Source organism: Cetorhinus maximus, chromosome 13 (assembly GCF_964194155.1).
Source record: "Cetorhinus maximus chromosome 13, sCetMax3.hap1.1, whole genome shotgun sequence".
Lineage (NCBI taxonomy): Eukaryota > Metazoa > Chordata > Chondrichthyes > Lamniformes > Cetorhinidae > Cetorhinus > Cetorhinus maximus.
This window is the reverse complement of record NC_135891.1, coordinates 23,059,815-23,080,002: the sequence shown is the minus strand read 5'-3', so window position 1 is coordinate 23,080,002 and position 20,188 is coordinate 23,059,815. Positions and strand designations below refer to the sequence as shown.

At 41.4% G+C, this 20,188-nt stretch overlaps 1 protein-coding gene and 1 long non-coding RNA gene across 7 annotated transcripts in view; one reads left to right on the top strand and one right to left on the bottom strand.

The window, feature by feature from the left end:
- Positions 1-20,188, bottom strand: part of arhgap40 (Rho GTPase activating protein 40) — a 170,687-nt gene that overhangs the window by 83,184 nt on the left and 67,315 nt on the right. For 2 of the 6 annotated variants that reach the window (XM_078555110.1, XM_078555113.1), the window contains exon 1: positions 11,301-11,561. The exons of 2 other annotated variants lie outside the window; for them this stretch is intronic. In XM_078555110.1, coding sequence (XP_078411236.1) covers positions 11,301-11,425 — 125 coding nt within the window. In that variant the 5' untranslated portion in view covers positions 11,426-11,561. Of the gene's footprint in view, positions 1-11,300; positions 11,563-20,188 lie in introns of those variants that run through there. 2 more of the 6 variants (XM_078555111.1, XM_078555112.1) reach the window with 2 other exon arrangements.
- LOC144688489 (uncharacterized) lies at positions 14,158-19,180 on the top strand. Its single transcript, XR_013578425.1, has 2 exons — positions 14,158-14,271; positions 19,042-19,180. It is a non-coding gene; the product is annotated as an uncharacterized LOC144688489 (long non-coding RNA).

Below are 20,188 nucleotides of genomic sequence, written 5' to 3'. Positions count from 1 at the left end.
ATTCCAACAGATTTTCCCTGCAATTTCCAACACACTGACTTCATGTGTCCAACTTTATTACAATGGAAACACCTCAATTTTTGAATGTCACCTCTACCCTCAGCACCTTCCTTTTTATTTTGAGAAAAAAAACTTCCTGGGTATATCCATCCACTCCTTCTCTTCCCTGAATACTCACTTTCCTTTCATTTTCCCACTTGCTATCCTTCTCTGATTTGAAAGGGTGACAAAAAAAGGGTTTAGCTCTATGAACTAACTCATAATCATCAGCTACCTCTGTTGCTTGTCTTACCATTTCAACCCTCTGAACCTTCACATGAGTTCTCACTGATGAAGGAATTGAATCTTTACATTCTTCCAAAAGAATTACCACTGTAAGAGCTGTATCTATCTTTAATGTCCCTATCCACTGGTCAAAGTTACTTTGTTTTACTCTCTCAAACTCAATATAAGTTTGCCCAGGCTGTTTTCTCATATTCCTAAATTTCTGCCTGTACCCCTCAGGAACCAACTCATTTGCACTCAAAATAACCTTTTTTACCACATCATAGTTCACCGAAATTCCTTTGGACAGTGAAGCATAAACCTCATGTGCTCTACCCAACAACCTCGATTGTAACAGCAATGTCCAGTTTTCCTGTAACTATTTCACCTGCTTAGGCTGTCTTCTCAAATGAATAAAGAATGCTACAACATCTCTTTCCTCAAACTTCGGAAGAGCTTGCACTAATTTACACATCTCCCCACTGGGTTCCAGGTTAAAGGTTTGTTCATCATCAGAACTTTCTTCAAAAGCTGAAATCTCTTTTTAAACTTCCAGCCTTTTAAGCTGGTATTCCCTTTCTTGTTCTTTCTCTCTTGTCTGAAATTCCAGTTCCAGCTTCCTTTTTTCCTCCTGCCTTTCCGCTTGCTCTCTTTGAAAAGTCCTTTTTTTTTCTTTTTCTGCTGCCTCCAAGTTTTTTTCATTTCCTTTGCTTATTCAAGTTCCAGCTTCTTGATTTGTAACTGAAGTCTCACTACCTCCAGCTGTAACTCATAAGTGTCAGGTATCACTTCAAACTTTAAATGTTGTGCTATACTTTCAATGATGTCTGCTTTCTTTGCCCCTGCAGGTAATCCCAATTGTAACTTCTCTGCCAATTCCATGAACTTAACTTTAGTTACCTTTTGTAAACCAGCCAAAGTTATAACTTCAACTCCCAGACAAGTCTTAACAACTGCCAAAGCCATATTGCAGTCTCATCCCTTCAAATAAAACCTCACACCGACTCCTGAATTCAAAGTGCTTCTCGTACTCGTGACCTTTAGATTCAAAAACTCCAACCCAATCAAGGAATTTCAAATATATCCCGCATGGAGCCCCCAACTTTGTTATGGCAGGCAGATGGTAAATGCTGAGCTGCTCAAACCCCAAAGAGAAACTTGAAATAACAGCCACAACTGTTTTGCAATTTGTATAAATTTCAAGATGCGTGCCTTGAATTCAGTGGTGATAAGACCACCAAGTCTTATAGGTTTCTTACAAAACTAAATTAAACCTTTATTAATAAAAGAAATTATTTTAAGTACACACATAGATCTACAAACTACTATTATGATAACTTCTAAATCCCCAAGTTAATCGAACTCCCAATTACACGTTCGTTAAGGCAACAGTGAGACACATAGATTTTGAAAGACTCAGGCACAATGCCCCAAAACAGCCAACTTCAAGGTGAATTTTCTTAATTTCAGTTCTTTGTAGACAGCATCTTGAGGCTTAGATGCCGGAAGCTTTTCACACTTGTTAGATCTTAGAATGCCTTCCCTTGCTCACAGCCTTCTCTCCTTTATAAATATTTTCCCTTTAGAATGCAAATTCCCATTGTTTCACTATGTCTTTGGACTTTAGCTCTCTAATAATAAAAATCTCTCATAGAACCAGTTTTACCAGTAATCTTTGAGAAAAATATACACACACTTTTTCTTAACTTTTCCTGGTTAAGTGAAACATTTCGCCCCTCATTTGTATTCAAGCTAGTCTGGTTTATTTAAAAATACAAATGTTCCCTTTACACCTATGCTTACCTACTTAACATTTCAAACCTAGTTATCTTCTGTTACATCAAAGCCTTCAGACCAGCTGCCTTTAATTCAATTAAGTCACACACACACACCCCTACAATTACTCCACTATAAATCCCAATAACATTATGAAAATAATTATATTTTCCTGACAAATATGAGAATTATGTTTTACAGGGGGAATAATTGATAAATGATAGGTAAAGTAAAGTGGATACAAGAATTTGCAATTGATTAAGGACTCATAATATTAACTTGCTTGTTTTAATGCAGCAGTTGACACTAACATTGAGGACTGAATATTGCGGAGGGAGGCGAACAGCTAAACTCCCCCTTCCCCCTTGAAGCAAAGTCAGCATGGAGCCAACCTGCTCAGCGCCAGCCTGCCCTGCAGACATAAAAGGACTGTGGGCAGGCTTAGCAGGTCCAGTGTGGGACTTCTGCCCCTCACTAGGGAGGAAGTGCGCCCTCGGGAGCTGCCGGCCAATTGGTCTGGCCAATAGCTCCGTCAGTCCCAGCAGCATCGAGTGCGCATTAGTGGGTGCTGCCAGGACTGCAAGCAGGCCCAAGAAGGCAGCCCATGGATCCCTGGAGCCAATTAAGTCCAGGATCTTGGGCAGCAGAGTTTGGGCAGATCAGGGAGGGGGACGGGGGCATGTGGGGGTAGTGGGTTTAAGCCTGCGTGCAGGTAGGAAAAAAGGGTTGATTCTATCTTACTGGGGCTGCCCCCCCTTACCCAACTGGCAGAGGGCAACCCCCGAAGATAGAACATTCCCTCCCCCTTCCCGCCCTTTGAAGAATTTAATGAAAAAAACAAATCGGCTGCCCACTCCCGTCGGGCTGCTCATGCCAAAAGTTTTACAGCCTAGGCAGCGAATTATCAGGGTCAACTGGCTTGGTCACAAATCTAATTGATCCTTAATTATTCATTTAAATATGGTGGGCAGGCTGCCGATTGCGGAGCCCGATCCCCCCCAACCCCCATGCCCCCCTGTATTATGGGGGTGAGCTTAGGGGTGGGTGGGAGGGTAGTGGGGTAGGCACCCACCCTATTTTATGTGCCCCCCTCCCGCTGTAAATATGCCCGGCGGGGCATGTAAGGTGCAGCCCTGAGACTGCACTGCGCATGTACAGGAAATGATCCCTGTCATGTGGGACAAATAAACACAGCCAAACAGCCAACAGATGTATTCAGTTCCATAAGAAAATTACAATACTTTTCACCTGTGTTCTATGCAAATCAGCCTCATCAAAACAACTGTATTATTATTCAAGTGATGCAATGTAGATATCACAATCATTTTTTCTAGAAAATGAGAAGAAAATAATCAAATAACCAGTGCAAATATGCAAAAATGAACTCAGTTGGGCACACAACAGCACGCAGAGCACAATTGGAACATTAATTTTGTTCTCACAATGACTCGACAGTTTAAGAAGCCAAGCACACAGAGTCAACAGTCAGCCTGCACTGATTGCATCAGTGTAATGGGAGGGGCATAAAAACTGAGATCAGCATCTCTGGAGGAAAAATGATCAGCTGAGGCCCCGACTCCTAAACCTTACTGAAAATCATCATTTGCGTATATCAAATAAGATAAGGTCAAGTTTCACTTTGATGCCTCTGTGGTTAACAATCGTGCTAACGCTCATTGACCAGGCACCAAACCTCAAACATTTCTAGGTACTACCTATGCTGTACCAAGGAACCATAAGGATAGACCTTCCTCTATTGACCTGAGGTATGTTGCACCTGTCACCAAAGAGGATTTTCAGGACTTTAACATAGTCCAGATGCACCACCAGCTCAGACATACTCCATGATCAGGCCTTGCACCCGCAATTCCTGAGACTCATACTGTTATTAGACCATGTGATCATCCTACCACCTGGAAAAAATGCATAGTCAACTTCAAATGGTGCAAGAAGGCAACCCCACGTAGGAATACAGAGAACACTGAACCCAACACAGGTTTCTCCTGTATGTTACTTGAGAGTTCAACCAGCTGAACCATCTACAAACTATAGGAGTGAGTGTTTGACCACAAAGGCCTCTGCAAGTCAATGAAAGTCTCAGTGTATAAGAGCAGTTATCGTCACCACACTTCTGTACTGCAGTGAGGCCTGGACCATGTTGCAGTGATACATGAGAGCATCAGCAATGCCTCCACCTCATCCTTCAGATTCAATGGGAGAACCATCAAACAAACGCTAGTATCCTTCATGAAGCCAGCTCCACAAGCATTCAAGGAAAACTCCTGCAAAATCAACTTCAATGGACTAGGCAGTATGTCCAGATGGCTGAAAACCATCTTTCCGCCAGGTCCTGTTTTCTCAACAATCAAATGGCCAACGTTCTGGGGAGGGCAAAGAAAATGATTCAAAGACATTGAAGTTCTCCTTGAAGTGCAGCAGTATGGACATTAATGAGTGGGAGGGGCCTGCTACCAATCATTCAAAATGGCAACAACTTATCCGTCAAGCTGCATCGTGCTTTGAGTCACAACATCTTAACGATGAGCCAGAGCAGCGGCAGAGGAGGAAATAAAGGAAAGTAAATCCAGATCCTACTACCTCATGGGATGTCCAGTCCCATGTGCCCAAGATATGCAGGTTAAGAATCGGCCTGTTCAGTCACATGAAGACCCATGGCAGAATCTCGTGATGCTGAGTAGACATCATCCTTGATGAGGAACAGCCGATGACAACAGGAGAGTCTGCCATTCTGCTTTTGTTTCATACAAATAATGAGTCACACAGATTACAGCACACGCCCAGAACTGCAGGATGGTTGCAAGGCCAAGTTATAAAATTAGGAAAGTAACACTGCCCCTCTGCATGCCTAGCATGGATGCAATATCATTCTGCAGCACTGTTTGGTTCTGCTGAGAAGTCCTGTAATGAGTAGCAATTATTGCATTAGGATAAGTATAGATAGATATGATCAAGCACTACATTAATCGAACAATTAATTAGCTCGGGGCTAGGGACAAATTTTGCAGAGAACTTTTGTTGATTTCATGCCTCAACCTAGTGATTTTATACATTTTAACCAATCTAGTCCTGTTCAGCTACCCAAGGCCTGCACATATATTAATGCCACGCCCCCACCGTGCCACCCCAGCGCCCCCATCCCCACCCCACCCCCCCACGCCCACCACCGAGTCAAACGCCCAAGCACAAGTGGGAATCTTGCTGCAAACCTAACAAGGTAATGTTTATTAGATTCAAATTCCACTTGCTGTGGCTGGATTTGAACCCAGGTACCCAGAGCATTAGATTTTTTTTTTGGCCTGGCCTGGCCCCCAAAAAGCTCACGGGGGTGAGTAACAGAGGTCAGGTAGGCCATGGTCAATTTCTGCCAAAGTGGAGAGTCACCTACTGTTTATACCTGAGTATTTGTTCAGTTTAAATTCAGCTGTCCCTGGACCTTTTGACAATGTAGTCAGTTATAGCCTTGTAAAAATTCTCACAAGCACAACATTTTGTTGATGTAATTCTGTCTGTGGCTGAAGGGGGATGCTTTAAAAATGTAACTAGGTGATTCAGCCGAGGTACAAACAAGTTAAACCTATTATGTGGGAAGACACTGGGGTTCATTGGTCTTAAAGTAAACTGTGAAAGGCTGGGCTTTGATTTAAATTTCACATGGAAAATAATAATTTCACAGAAAGGTTATTCCATTCAATTAGTAACAAGCTAATTGGGACAGTGCAATATTTACACTGTTCATAGGTACTACTATATCAAACTTACATCATGTTAGTATTAGGGCTTTTTATTACAGCTACTGCTTGGCAATTATAGAGGATAAAGTAACAGTTATTAGTAAAATAAGAGTGCTACCACACCGGTTACCATGCAAACGACGTGGCTAATGCCTCATCATCCTTTGCAAGCCCAACAACCTGGGACAACACTTCTGCATTAACAAGGGGTACATCGCATGCATAAGCATACTGTGGAGAATAACTCTGGTCATTATGAGCAGGATTTTACGTCCAATGGGCAGACGGACGCCCAATCCGATTGGGTGTAAAATCATGCGCGATGACGTCAGGCGAGTGTCCATCACGCACTTGCACGATCTTTCGGTCGGCGGGTGCGTGCGAGAGTCAGCAGCGCAGTCGTTAACAAATTAAGAGGCCTATTAAGGTCCTTGAGCAGGTAATTAATCTGTATTGCTCGCTGCCATTCCAACCATTCAGTTGGGGGGTGGACGAATCGGTCAGGCAGCCTTTGGGTTTTCTATGAAACCTCATCCACAAGCGGGATGAGGTTTCCAAGAGTAATTAGAAGAAAATTAAAATTTTTAAACATCATTTTAAACATGTCCCTCTTCGTGTGACTGAGTCACATGTGGGGGCATGTTTCTCTCATTTTTAAAATGTTTATTTTTATTTCCACAAATCTTCAGCTCCCTGGCGCAGCTCTGTGCCCTCAGGGAGCTTTCAGCGCACGCTGCCCCACGCATGCGCAGAGTTCTTGCACTCCTCCCGCCTCTACTCCAGCAACATTGAGTTTCTTAGTGCGTGTTTCATGCTGGCTGGCCGTTAATTGGCCAGCCAGTGTGAAATCGCAGTCAAGGCCCGATTGCGGGCAGTGGACAGTTTCGCGGCCGCTTCCGGGCCCGTCCGCCACACCCACCCAACAACCGGAAAATCCTGCCCTATGTGTACCAACATCATAGGTGCGTTCTTAAAGTTTTGTTTTTATATTTCTCTGAGTTCATCAATGTTTAATTCATTAAAAATTAAAAACTAGCCCCCCTTAAATTAGTGATCCACTGGGCAATACTTGACACCCATTATGATCTCTGTTTTTTTCTTTAAAGGGAGAATTAAGATAGTGCATTTTGCAGCTAGCAGCTTCATCAGTTTTCACATTGATATTACAATTACATTACCAATGCAACAGAATTGCTTTCAACTTTGCTTACTTCATTTTACTCAAGCAGAGTGTCAGTTACCATTACCTAAAATTGTAAATGAGTTACAGGAATATTTGCCACGCCAGGCAAGATCAGTATTCTGCTGGATTATTTTGTCAAACCAGAAAATGTGTAATAAATAACATGCATAAGTTAATGAATAAAACTTTTGTAAAGCAGAAACTTTCAATATCCATTTTAACCCCAGAAGCTTTGTGTCCGGGTATTTTCAAGCACAGCTATTGTTTTTTCCTGCTACATTGCTTACAGTTGCCCACAGAAGAACAGGAAGAGTGCATTCTTATGGGTTAAAGGGGTCATATGCTTCAACTCAACATTTTCCTTCAACAGATTGGGAACAAAATGAATTGCCATTACAACAGCGTTTTCCTAGCATTTGAAAAAGAAATGTATCAACATTCATCCTACAAAATCAGAGTATCCAATAATCAAACATATCTCGAGACAAAACAGTGGGTTGCCCACTCAGAAATAATTCCAAAAATTATTCAGTAGAATAATTCAATAGAAATTCAACAGAAATAACAGCTGATATATTGTGACCCACTTGAATTTAAGGAGGATTTCACATTCCCAGTCAACTAATTGATGATGAACCAAATGGATGAAATGTCCATGCAACCATCTAAAGCTCTTTATAATGAACAAGAAACACTGGCCAGGCTTGAACAGGTGGCAGCATCTAGTATCACATTCAGTGGCATGGAAAAAACAGTTAGGCAATCTGAATGTATGTTCCAAAGGGTTTTTGATTTCTGCAAAATTACCAGCTTAGTAAAATAACTTTTAAGGCTCAACTATGGATTAAATTATTTGCTTATGAAATAACATGCAGACATTGCTGCCAGCATTAGTAGCTTCCCACCTCAGTATCCTTAGCCTTTTAAAAGCCAAGCAATTGCCCTGTTTAAATCAGCTTCATTCAGAAAATAAGTAAAAATATTAGCCCAGCTTTTACTTTCAAAACACCGGCAAGGCTAATGGTACATGCTGTTATTTGTATCGCAATGGAAAAGCAACTTCAAGCAGAGGATAGATGTACTGTTAAACTCAGAAGTTGCTGTCATTCCATCAGCAGCTTCATGAAAATGGTGTCTCACTGCCTGCCTCACCATTTAAATGCACTGAAAGGTGTGAAGTTGCTGTACCTGTGTGATAGATAAGAACTTTAACTCGCCACAGAAAGTTAACTCTTGTTCATTTAAAAAAACCCTTCTAATGACATGATAAATTTTAATTTAGGACAGCAAGGATTTCTTAAGGAAAACTGTGTTTAACTAACTTGGGAGTTTTTTGAAGACCTAACAGAGAGTTGATGTGGGCAATGCTGTTGATGTGGTGTACATGGACTTCCAAAGACATTTGACACAGTGCTACACAACAGACTTATAAGTAAAGATATAGTTCATGGAATAAAAGGGACAGTAACAACATGGATACAAAAATGGCTGTGAGACAGGAAATGGAAAGTAGAGGAGTAGAGCTTAACAGATGTTTTTTGGGCTGGAGAAAGGTTTGTAGTGGAGTTCCCTAGGGATCAGTGTTGAGACCCTTGCTTATCCTAATATATCTTAATGACCTAGACCTTGGTATAAAGGACACAATTTCAACATTTGCGGATGATACAAAACTCAGTAGCGTTGTGAACTGTGAGGATAGTGTAGAAAAACAAAAGGACATAGACAAGTTGGTGGAATGGGCAGAAAGGTGGTAGATGAAGTTTAATGTGGAGAATTGTGGAATGATTCTTTTCGATAGGAAGAACATGAACAGACAATATAAAATAAAGGGTACAATTCTAAAAGGGGTGCAGGAGCAGAAGGATCTGGGAGTATATGAGTGCATAAGTCATTACAGGTGACAGGGCAGGTTGAGAGGATGGTTAATAAAGCATACAGTATCCAAGGCTTTATTAATAGGGGCATAGAGTACAAGAGCAAGGAGGTTACGTTGAACTTGTATCAGATGCAGCTCAGCCAAGTACTACATCAATTCTTATTTTAAATTCAGTCATGGGATGTGGGCATCACTGGCTAGGCCAGCATTTATTCCCTGTCCCTAACTGCCCTTGAGAAGGTGGTGGTGAGCTGCTTTCTTTCACCGCTGCAGTCCATGTGGGGTAGGTACACCCACAGTGCTGTTAGTGAAGGGAGTTCCAGGATTTTGACCCAGCGACAGTGAAGAAATGGCAATGTATTTCCAAGTCAGTTCCCCTGACTTGAAGGGGAACTTCCAGATGGTGGTGTTCCCATCTATCTGCTGCCCTTGTCCTTCTAGGTGGTAGTGGGTGTGGGTTTAGAAGATGCTGTCTGAGAAGCCTTAGTGAATTTCTGCAGTGCATCTTGTAGATGATATGCCGCACTTTAGAAAGGATGTGGAGGCATTGGAAAGAGTGCAGAAAAGATTTACCAGTTGGTTCCAGCGATGAGGAACTTCAGTTAGGAAGGTAGATTGGAGAGGTTAGACTGTTTTCCTTGGAGAAAAGAAGGCTGAGAAGAGATTTGATAGAGGTGTTCAAAATCATGAGGGGTCTGGACAGAGTAGATAGGGAGAAACTGTTCCCACTCATGAAAAAGTCGAGAACAAGATTTAAAGTCATTGGCAAAAGAAACAAAACCACACAGCAACTGGTTAAGGTTTGGAATGTGCTGCCTGAGATTGTGATGGAGGCAGGTTCAATCGAAGCATTCAAAAAGGAATTGGACTGTTTTGTGAAAAGGAAGAATGTGCAGGGTTATGGGGAGAAGGCAGGAGAATGGCACGAAGGGGCATTGTTCATTCAGAGAGCCAGTGCAGACACAATGGGCTAAATGGCCTCCTTCTGCACTGTAACAGTTTTATGATTCATGAATTACTGGCAATCAACGTTTCTGCTACCGAAAGTGAACTATTACAGGTGTGGAATCGCATTCCTCCAGGTGTTGTAAGAGATTTTAAAAACGTCAAATTTGAAATTACAAAATTATGCTAACTTATCCTTTCTGTTTCTTTTTGACCCTTTCTTAATCCAGTTTTACTTTCCTTTCATTTCTCTTTCTACCTGATTTGATAGTGAATTCACCCATTCTAATTAAAATGCCCTTCTCAGTCTGTGTGTGTGATTTGCCATTTTCATCGGGAGGGCAATTTAACAATAAGTTCAGCGTTCTTTGAGATGGTATTAGTTGTGATCGAAGATCATGTAACAGGATGGGCCACAAGAAATCATCATCCACCCATCAGCAACAACATGCCAATCCAGGCTGATTTTACCAACCCATCTCAAAACCAGAAGGCTACTTTGGACTATCACCAAAACCCTTCGGCAATCACCCCTCAGCCTTGATGACCAACGGTGTAATGCATAGAAGAACTGCAACATACCAAATGGATTCCTCATAGAGGACCCCACAGCATGAAGGATAAAATCTTCCTCGCAAACAGTGGACAATCATCAACCACATCAGAAACTGTCAAAATAGTTCTGCCACCTTTTCCACTGATGGAAGATTAAATGCGACTGTGGAGCTCCTAGTCAGACCCTGGATCACATCATCAACATTGCCCTCAAAGGAAATTCACGGGCAGACTACAAGATAGCTGTGCTGTTACAGTCAAAGCTTCGGTCTGGGTAGCTGGCTTAGACATTGATATTTGATTTTTTTTTTGTTACAAGTCCTTGTGCTGTTAATTTCACAATCTTTCAATCTGAGTTCGGGAGATACATAGTTGTTTGCCCTGTTCACTCAGCTCCCAGATGCCCGGTTTCCCTCTCTGTACTCTTATCAGTTCTTACCAAACAATTTAAAAACCAATATATGCGTGGGCAAGTGTAACTAACAGCTAACGCCATTAAATGCCCACTTTACCAGTTGAGTACAACGGAAAAGACTCCACTGCTGAACAGCAGACAACACTGTAAATAAATTCTCATTTGTATTGAAGTACTTGGAAAGCTGTAGGAATGTATAACTTATAAACATTTTTGTGCTTATGATTTAAACATTCTTCCACAAAAAAGATGTACATGAAGGCCAAATAAAACCGACCCTGAAACCTTCATAAACAAGCATCCTTAAAGCTCCATACCTTAAACATGACTAAAGGCTTCTTGGCTTAATCCAACTTCACACAACAATAAATACAGTTTTTAATTTGTTTTAATAATGATGCTACAATCTGTACTAAAGCAATGAATGACAAAAAAAAAAGATACAAGTCTCTGGCTTCACCCTACCTAAGTTATATTAGGCATAAATTCACGATAGCAAAGCTATATTTTAAAATACACAAAGAAGAACGATACCTTTGGGCAAATTTAAAATTTGAGTAACTTCGGACAGCCGCTGGCATCGAATTTGCGTACAATTTTGGTCTTGGGATACGGGAATAAGTTTTTGAGATGGCGTTTGTTGTCTTATCGTTCTCCATGGCAATTGGCGACTTCTTCTTTACGGTGTCAGGAAAATGTAACAGACAACCTGAAGGGAAACCTCAATGAAAGAGAATATGGTACACAACAGCTCCTTTTCTAAAGACTAATTAACTGAGAAGGAATGTAAAACCCAGCCTACTGGAGTCAACAACTCCACCCCCTTCGCTCATACACGTACATCAGCCAAAATATTATCAACCATTTTACAATGTTAAATTGCGCTGTGTACTTCAGCGCGCTTCCTTAAAACATCAGTAACTTTCAGCTCATTGTCTTCCAGCTTTTACCGACTCAACTTAATTTTTCGCACGTTTTTAATTTTACAAGGTAAAGAAGTGCTCCTTTGTAAACGAGTATTACAACACTGTGCTGCGGTGAAGTATAGCTTGGACATGTTTTGCTTCATTCTTTCGCAGGAATTATCACAATGTAGATCGTTGGCAAGCTAATGTGAAATGTTTGTTATCGGTCCAATAATTCCATATGTGCCTGAAACTTGCAAAATGATCCAATGCAGAAAAAGAAGGCACTTGGTTTTAAATTTCACACTATCTTAACGTCATAGTCAATTAGGGCAACATTGGATCTTGACAGCGTGAATGTGGAGAGGATGTTTCCTTCTGTGGGAGAATCTAGAACTAGGATCACTGTTTAAAAATAAGGGGATTGCCCATTTAATACAGAGATGTTTTTTTCTCTCAGAGCGTCTTTGGAACTCTCGTCCTCAAAAGGCGTGGAAGCAGAGTCTTTGAATATTTTAAAGTCAGAGCTCGATAGATTTTTGATAAGCAAGGGGTGAAAGGTTCTCAGGGTTAGTGGCAATGTAGAGTTGAAGTTACAATCAGATCAGTCATGATCTTATTGAACGGCGGAGCAGGCTCTAGGGGCCAAGTGGCTTACTCCTGCTCCTAGTTCATATGCTTGTATGTTTTGTATGTATGTAACATTGCTTCCCATCTGAGGGTGCATAAATAGAAATTTAATTAATATCCTTTATGTTGTATGAATGTGTGGAAGGCTGATTGAGCTCAGCCTCAATGTAATTTGTCCAAAAAATAAAATGAGCTGTAGGACTTGATCTATATTACCACAAACAAGAAATTATCATGGAAAAATCCTGTGATTCCTCTGTTGTGCCTTGTACACCCAAGTCTAGGTCCTTAATATATATCAAGAAAAGCAGTGGTCGTAGTACTTATCTCCAGTCTCAAACTAACAGTGAAGCTGACTTACCGAGGGTCAGTAGTGTTGCACTTGGAGGCATTATATTACTACCAAAATGTTAACTAAGGCCATGTTCATGCTCTCAATGGACACAAAAGAAAGGTACTGAAGTGTCAGCTTAGGCTATGTGCTCCAGTTTCTGGAATGGAACTGGAATCCACCACCTTATAAAAGGTTTTTACAGCAGCATTCTACAAATACTGCAATTACTGGTGATTTAAGATAATAAAGCATACTAGTTAAGTTGGGAAGGGGGCACATCACATTGGCTGCTAAACATACTGTGCCATGAAATTGTACAATAAAGTGAAAGTTAAACGGTGAATTTGGGGTAATGTTTGTGCAATCCACAGGAGGTGAGAGGCCGGAGGGCAAACTGGAAGACAGATCACCATCTAGCTGCTGTCATACATCTCCAAGCATACGATTGTAGAGCAGGTTAGTAGCAATCTGGAACAGGCAGATTTCCTGTGCTTTCATTGGGGAATACAAGGCTTGTGGAAAGGAGGCCAAGGGAAGAGAGAGAAAGAAAAAAGTTCAAGAAGAAGATAAAAAGATATAACTCGGTCACTTTTTAAAAGTCAAGGCTGAAGCATTTGCAGCCATCTTCAACCAGAAGTTCCGAGCTGATGATCCATCTCGCCGGCATTGCACATGCCAGTCTTCAGCCAGTTTAATTCAATTCAATTCACTCTACGCGATATCAAGGAAGGGTGAATGCTTTGGATTCAGCAAAGGCCTTTGGGCACTATGCAGTAAAATTGAAGACTTGTGTTCCAGAACTGGCCACACACCCTAGCCAAGCTGTTCCAGTGCAGCTACAACACTGACATCTACATGACAATGTGGAAAATCGACCAGGTATGTCCTGTCCATAAAAAGCAGGGCAAATCTATCTGGCCAGTTACTACTCATGCAGTTTACTCTCAATCAATCATCAGCAATAACCTGCTCACTGATGTTCAGTTTGGCTTCTGCTAGGGCCATTCAGCTTCTGACCTCATTACAGCCTTGGTCCAAACATGAACAAAAGAGAGTGAATTCCAGAGGTGAGCTGAGAGTAACATCAAGGCAGCATTTGGCCAAATGTGGTATTAAGGAGCCCAAACAAAAGTGAAGTCAATGGGAATCAGGGAGAAAACTTCCACTGGTTAGAGGCATACTTAACGCAAAGGGAGATAGTTGTGGTTGTTGCACGCCAATTATCTCAGCCCCAAGATATTACTATAGGAGTTCCTCAGGGTAGTGTGCTAGTCGCAACCATCTTCAGCTGCTTTATCAATGACTTTCCTTCCATCATAAGGTCAGAAATGGAGATGTTCTCTGATGATTACACAATGTTCAGTGGCATTCACAACTCCTCTGATACTCTAGTCCATGCCACATTCAGAACTGGACAATATTCAGGGTTGGGCTTATAAGTAGCATGTGACATTTGTAAAACACAAGTTCCAGGCATTGATCATCTTCGCAAGAGAAAATCTATCCATCTCCCCTTGAATTTCAGTGGCATTCTCATCGACATCCTGGAGTTACCATTGATCAGAAACTTAATTGGACCAACCATATAAATACTGTGGGTACAAGAGCAGGTCAGATGTTGAGAATTCTGCAATGGGTAAGTCTGGGTAATTTCCTGACCCAGCTGAGATAAGTTTGGAGGTAGGACAAAATTGGAGAATCTTGCAATGTCCCACCTCTGAGCCATCCTGCTGAGGCAGGGTCTGATTTAATAGGACAGCAAGCTCAGAGGTGGCCTTTAAGGAGGCTTCCTTCAGCAAGATCATACCACTGATCTCGCTGCGGGGAAATGCAGGCTCAGGGCCCACATTTGGTCCCAACATCGGGGTCCTGAAACCCAGGGGAAAATCCATCCCTATGAGTCTTCAAAGCCTGTCCACCATCTACAAAGCACAAGTCAGGAGCATGATGGAATACCCTCCACCTGCCTGGATGAGTATAGCTCCAACAACACTCAACAAGCTCAACACCATCCAGGACAAAGCAGCCCGCTTGATCGGAACCCCATCGATAACCTTGAACATTCACTCCTTCCACTCACTGACATACAGTGGCAGCAGTGTGTACCATATACAGGATGCACTGCACTACTTGCCAGCACCTTTAACAGCACCTTCCAAACCTGTGACAGGTATCACCTAGAAAAACAAGGGTAGCAGGCACATGGGAATACCAGCACCTTCAAATTCTCCTCCAAGACACACATGATCCTGACTTGAAACTAACTAACCATTACTTTACTGTCACTGGATCAAACTCCTGGCACTCCCTTCCTAACAGCAGTGTGTGTGTACCTACACCCTACAGACTGCAGCAGTTCAAGAAGGCAGTTCACCACCACCTTCTCAAAGGCATTAGGGGAAGGGTAATAAATGCTGGCCTTTCCGGAGGATACCCATAATCCATGAACGAATTTTTAAAAATTCTTCTCTGTCCCGAGAGGAAGATATCTAGTGCAGTACACTTGCACATAAAGTTAATATTTTCAAAACTCAGTTTCGCATTGAAAAATATCAAATTTTCATTGATAACAAATTTCACGTCGTAAAAGGGCTCCTATTTATAATGTTGTCAAAATCACAAATTGCATAGTAACCGTCATTTCATTAAACTGATGAAGATTTGTCCAAAATCCTGATTCAATTCACAATCTTCTGCACCAGCAAATCCTGGAGGAAAACTTACTGCTCATTCTATTCATTTTTAAGATTTATTGAGTATCCTACAGAACAGATTGAATACTAATGAACTATGCTGATATATCCCATATAAGAATTGGCAAAGTCCATTCTCAACAGTGACTTTGAGAAAGCAGAACTGCAGGGGAATATAAACAAAAATAAAATAGTGCAGACGCTGGAAATCTGAAATAAAAATGGAAAATGCTGGAAATACTGTGCAAGTCAGGCAGCATATGTGAAAAGAAACGGAGTTAACTTTTCAGGTTGAAGTAGGGAAATAAAGTATTGGCTTTTTTCCAAAGATGAATGAATTTATGTGGACTGCATTCACATACAATGATATAAAAACACGATTTATCAAAATAAAGGAGCAATAGAAACTGAGAAATAATTACTGAGGGCTTACACAAACACTGTATCAGTACTACAAAATGGTTAGCTTAGCTTCAGATAAATTTAAAGAATGATCACTGAACTTCACATATAACGTTTGCCATGCTTGTACCACATTCCTTGTGTACTTCATTTTCTAGGAGATGGAACTCTTTCCATTTCAGACAGCCAGAAACAATTTTAGACTTCCGCCCAAAAGGTGGGAGGTTGACATTGCTGTCATACTTCCTACCAGGAAGTTGGAGTGAGGAAACATGACCATTTGTAGATTTGGACTACTTTTCGCTGCCACTGCTTTTTCTGCTTTAGTTGTGTTGGCATCACAGACTAATATCTGAATTCAACCAACATTTTTATGGGTAGCTGAAATGGTAGTCCTGATATTGAAAACATATAAGTGGAAATAATCCAAAAATGGGTCTTGAAGATTTTAAGTGATGGAGCTGTGATTATTTCCTTTGGCAGCCAGTTCCATTGTAGGATTGTCCTTGGGAAGAATGATTATTGATACACTGTCTTGGGAACAAATGGTCTTTGTCATTTGTATGGATGGCTACCTTGTGTTTTGTCATTGCTGGAGGGCACCAGGTACTTGTTTCTGTCAATTCCAGCCAGTCCATTCCATATTTTATATAATATGGTCAGTCTATTTTTCTCCTTCCTTTGCTGTAGTGATTCCCATTCCAAATCTTTGATCGAGGATGTGACACTGGTGCGTTTCTCATTTGGTGTATTTGGTAAGCTGTGTGCACCAAGCAGACATCTTGCTGCAGTTCCCCAGTTTTGGAGAGTGGGAAGCTAGCCAGCTCCCAGTTCGCAGATAAAATTGGGGATGGAGGGGCACACAAGAGTGGAGCGGATTCCAAACGCATTTGAGCATGAGCCAGCATTAGCTCACAGTACTATTACTACTACTCACAGTAGCATTACCTCTAAGCCACACAACACCTGACACAAATAGATGGAATATTCATGGCACTGCCATGGATCCTCCCAATTTTACCTGAAAGTTTATCTCAATTTTCATTTTTTTTTATTCTTTCAAGGGATGTGGGCATCACTGGCAAGACCAGCATTCGTTGCCCTTCCTTAATTGCCCTTGAACTAAGTGGCTTGCTCACCCATTTCAGAGAGTAGTTAAGGGTCAACTGCATTGCTATGGGTCTGGAGTCACATATACACCAGACCAGGTAAGGACGAAGACCGGGTAAGGATTTTTTTTTTCCATTATTCATTCATGGGATGTGGGTGTCACTGGCTAGAACAGCATTTATTGCCCATCCCAATTGCCCTTGAGAAGGTGGTGGTGAGCTTCCTTCTTGAACCGCTGCAGTCTCTGTGGTGTAGGTACAACCACAGTGCAGTTAGGAAGGGAGTTCCAGGATTTTGACAATGAAGGAATGGCGATATATTTCCAAGTTAGGATGGTGTGTGGCTTGGAGGGGAACTTCCAGGTAGCGGTGTTCCCATGTATCTGCTGCCTTTGTCCTTCTAGATGGTAACAGTTGTGGGTTTGGAAGGTGCTAAGGAGCCTTGATAAGTTCCTGAAGTGCATCTTGTAGATGGTACACACTGTTGCCACTATGCGTCAGTGGTGGAGGGAGTGATGTTTGTGGATGGGGTGCCAATCAAGCGGGCTGCTTTATCCTGGATGGTGTCAAACTCCTTGAGTGTTGTTGGAACTGCACTCATCTAGGCAAGTGGGGCGTATTCCATCGCACTCTGACTTGTGCTCTGTAGATGGTAGACAAGTTTTGGGGAGTCAGGAGATCAGTGACTCGCCGCAGGATTCCTAGCCTCTGACCTGCTCTTGGAGCCACAGTACTTATATGGCTATTCCAGTTCAGTTTCTGGTCAATGGTAACTCCCAGGATGTTGATAGTGGGGGATTCAGCGATGGTAGTGCCATTGAATGTCAAGGGTCGATAATTAGATTCTCTCTTGTTGGAGATGGCCATTGCCTGGCACTTGTGTGGTGCGAATGTTACTTGCCACTTGTCAGCCCAAGCCTGGATATTGTCTAGGTCTGGCTGCATTTGGACATGGACTGCTTCAATATCTGAGGAGTCACGAATGGCGCTGGACATTGTACAATCATCAGTGAACATCTCCACTTCTAACTTTATGATGGAAGGAAGGTCATTGATGAAGCAGCTGAAGATGGTTGGGCTGAGGACACTACCCTGAGGATGGAAGATTTCCTTCCCTAAACAGGATGATTGTTGCATGGTCATCATTACTAAGCCTTCCATTCCAGATTTAATTCATTAAATTTAAATTCCACCAGCTGCTACAGTGGGATTTGAACCTGCGTCTCTGGTATCTGGATTACTAGCCCAGTGACTTTACCACTTTGCCACCAGCCTCCCATTGAAACAGGTGGCTGGTTGTTCATTTATTAACAGAACTGTGTGAAAATTGTATCTGACAGCTCCTGAGCATCAATGGAATGGATGAGATGCTTCCCCTCTCCACCCCATCCCAAAATTTTGCAACTGCCATAATCTGCTTTTACAATAGGATTGCAAGCAGTTGATAATCATGCCCTACTGTCAATATCAAGCAGATCAGATACACTGTGACCTGATGCAGAGTAAAGCACCCTCTTACCAATATGATTCAGCCACAACATTAAATGAGCAGTCCCCACTGTACCAATGTGATACTTTTTATATTTCCCACCTCTGTACAGAGAGAATGCACTTAGTTATGTCACACAAAGACATCAAATGTCCATATATAAACTTCACCAATCACAAGTTCAATCCTCGTCCTGCATTTTACCTCATTGTTGCTCTTTTCCATTCGTTTGGATTTTGGAACTAGTCATTTCAGCTCCAAGTTCAATGAATTTTGGTTGGCTCTGCTTAAATTGAATGGCTGACCAGAGGCCAAGTCACTCATTCCCAGACTCAAATATTTTACCCTTAAAAAGTTAAGCATTGATGACTCCCAACCATAAGGATATCGGCACAGTCATGGACTGTTGAGTTTTAGTATGCTTTTAAATAGACACTCATTTGAAGCTAACTCAACCAAGTCTGTGCCTAGGAGTGAAAGATAACCATTTTCACTAGTGTATGCCACACACAAATTATTTGGAGATTGTCGCTCCTAAATATTGCCCAAGACTTGTAGGTGTGTGTGCTACAATGCTCAAAGCAAGGCTGAAGAAAATGTTGCTATCTGTATGCTTATCAGTCTCAGTGAATACTTTGAATAACGTGACACTGAAGGACAAAGGTCTACCTTGAGAAATTACTCATCACACATTTTCTATTTTATTCCAACAGCAAACAGTATGAACTTGGAATATGACTGAATGTCGGAAAATAATTCACAGTTTAGTGGAGGCGCCAAGGCTTCAGCATGGCTTTAGCTTCAGAAAGCACCATGTAACTAAAATATAAAACAAAGAGGAATACAACTGCAATTTTTTTTATTGTCCTGGATTTATTTATTAACCAGCAACTTTACAGAAGTAAGTCACATTATAAAAAAGCTATTGTAAAATCTTGTCAATTGACCTTCATCCATCCAGAGAATAATTACCGTGATTCAGAAAACAATAATAAAAACATTATTTAAAATTTTCAGTGTCCAAAGGAAACAAATAATCCAGGAATAAATTATTAACAATTTGTTGTTTAGCAATGCAAGTTAACACTTTTCATGGTTACCATTTAATCAGAAGTACATTTCTCTTTTGATTTGAGCAAAATTGGGATATTTCTAGAAACTAAACAGAAGCATTGTATTGTAGGAATATGTTAAATCCGCTCCATGCCAACAAAATGTTCTCGATTAAAAACAAATTAGAAAACATAGGAATTGCTATGCGAAAAAAGATCAAGGTCCATTTGTCTACCTTCTACCAACCTGGTAGTTGCACAATAAATAATGCAGTTGTCGACTAATCATAGCAATAAATCTCTATGAATTTAGTCTACAACAGACCTAGCCATAATGGAAGGAAAATTCCAGTGGTGGACAGTTTTGGGAATTGTAGGTCCTTAGACACCTTTTTTAAATTTATTCATTCAGGGGATGTGGGCATCACTAGGCCAGCATTTATTGCCATCCCTAATTGCCCTTGAGAAGGTGATGGCGACCACCTTCTGGAACCACTGTAGCACATGTGGTGTAGGTACATCCACAGTGCTGCTCCTTCTAAGTAATTTACATTTACCATGTCATGTCTCAAGTTACTCATCTACTGTATCCCAAAATTTTACTCTCCAAAAGAAATCTATCTGATTTGCATTTGAATGAATCAAAACTAACTGCTTCCACCAATTCCCGAAGGAGTCAATAGATCACCTTAGATTGACCACTTGGCTGACTGAAATTTTGACCTGGATTTTAGCCTGGAGGCATAGTCAGGTACAGTTTAATTTGACATGTCAATCAGTTTTATTTGTTTCTAGGCATGAAAAAGAG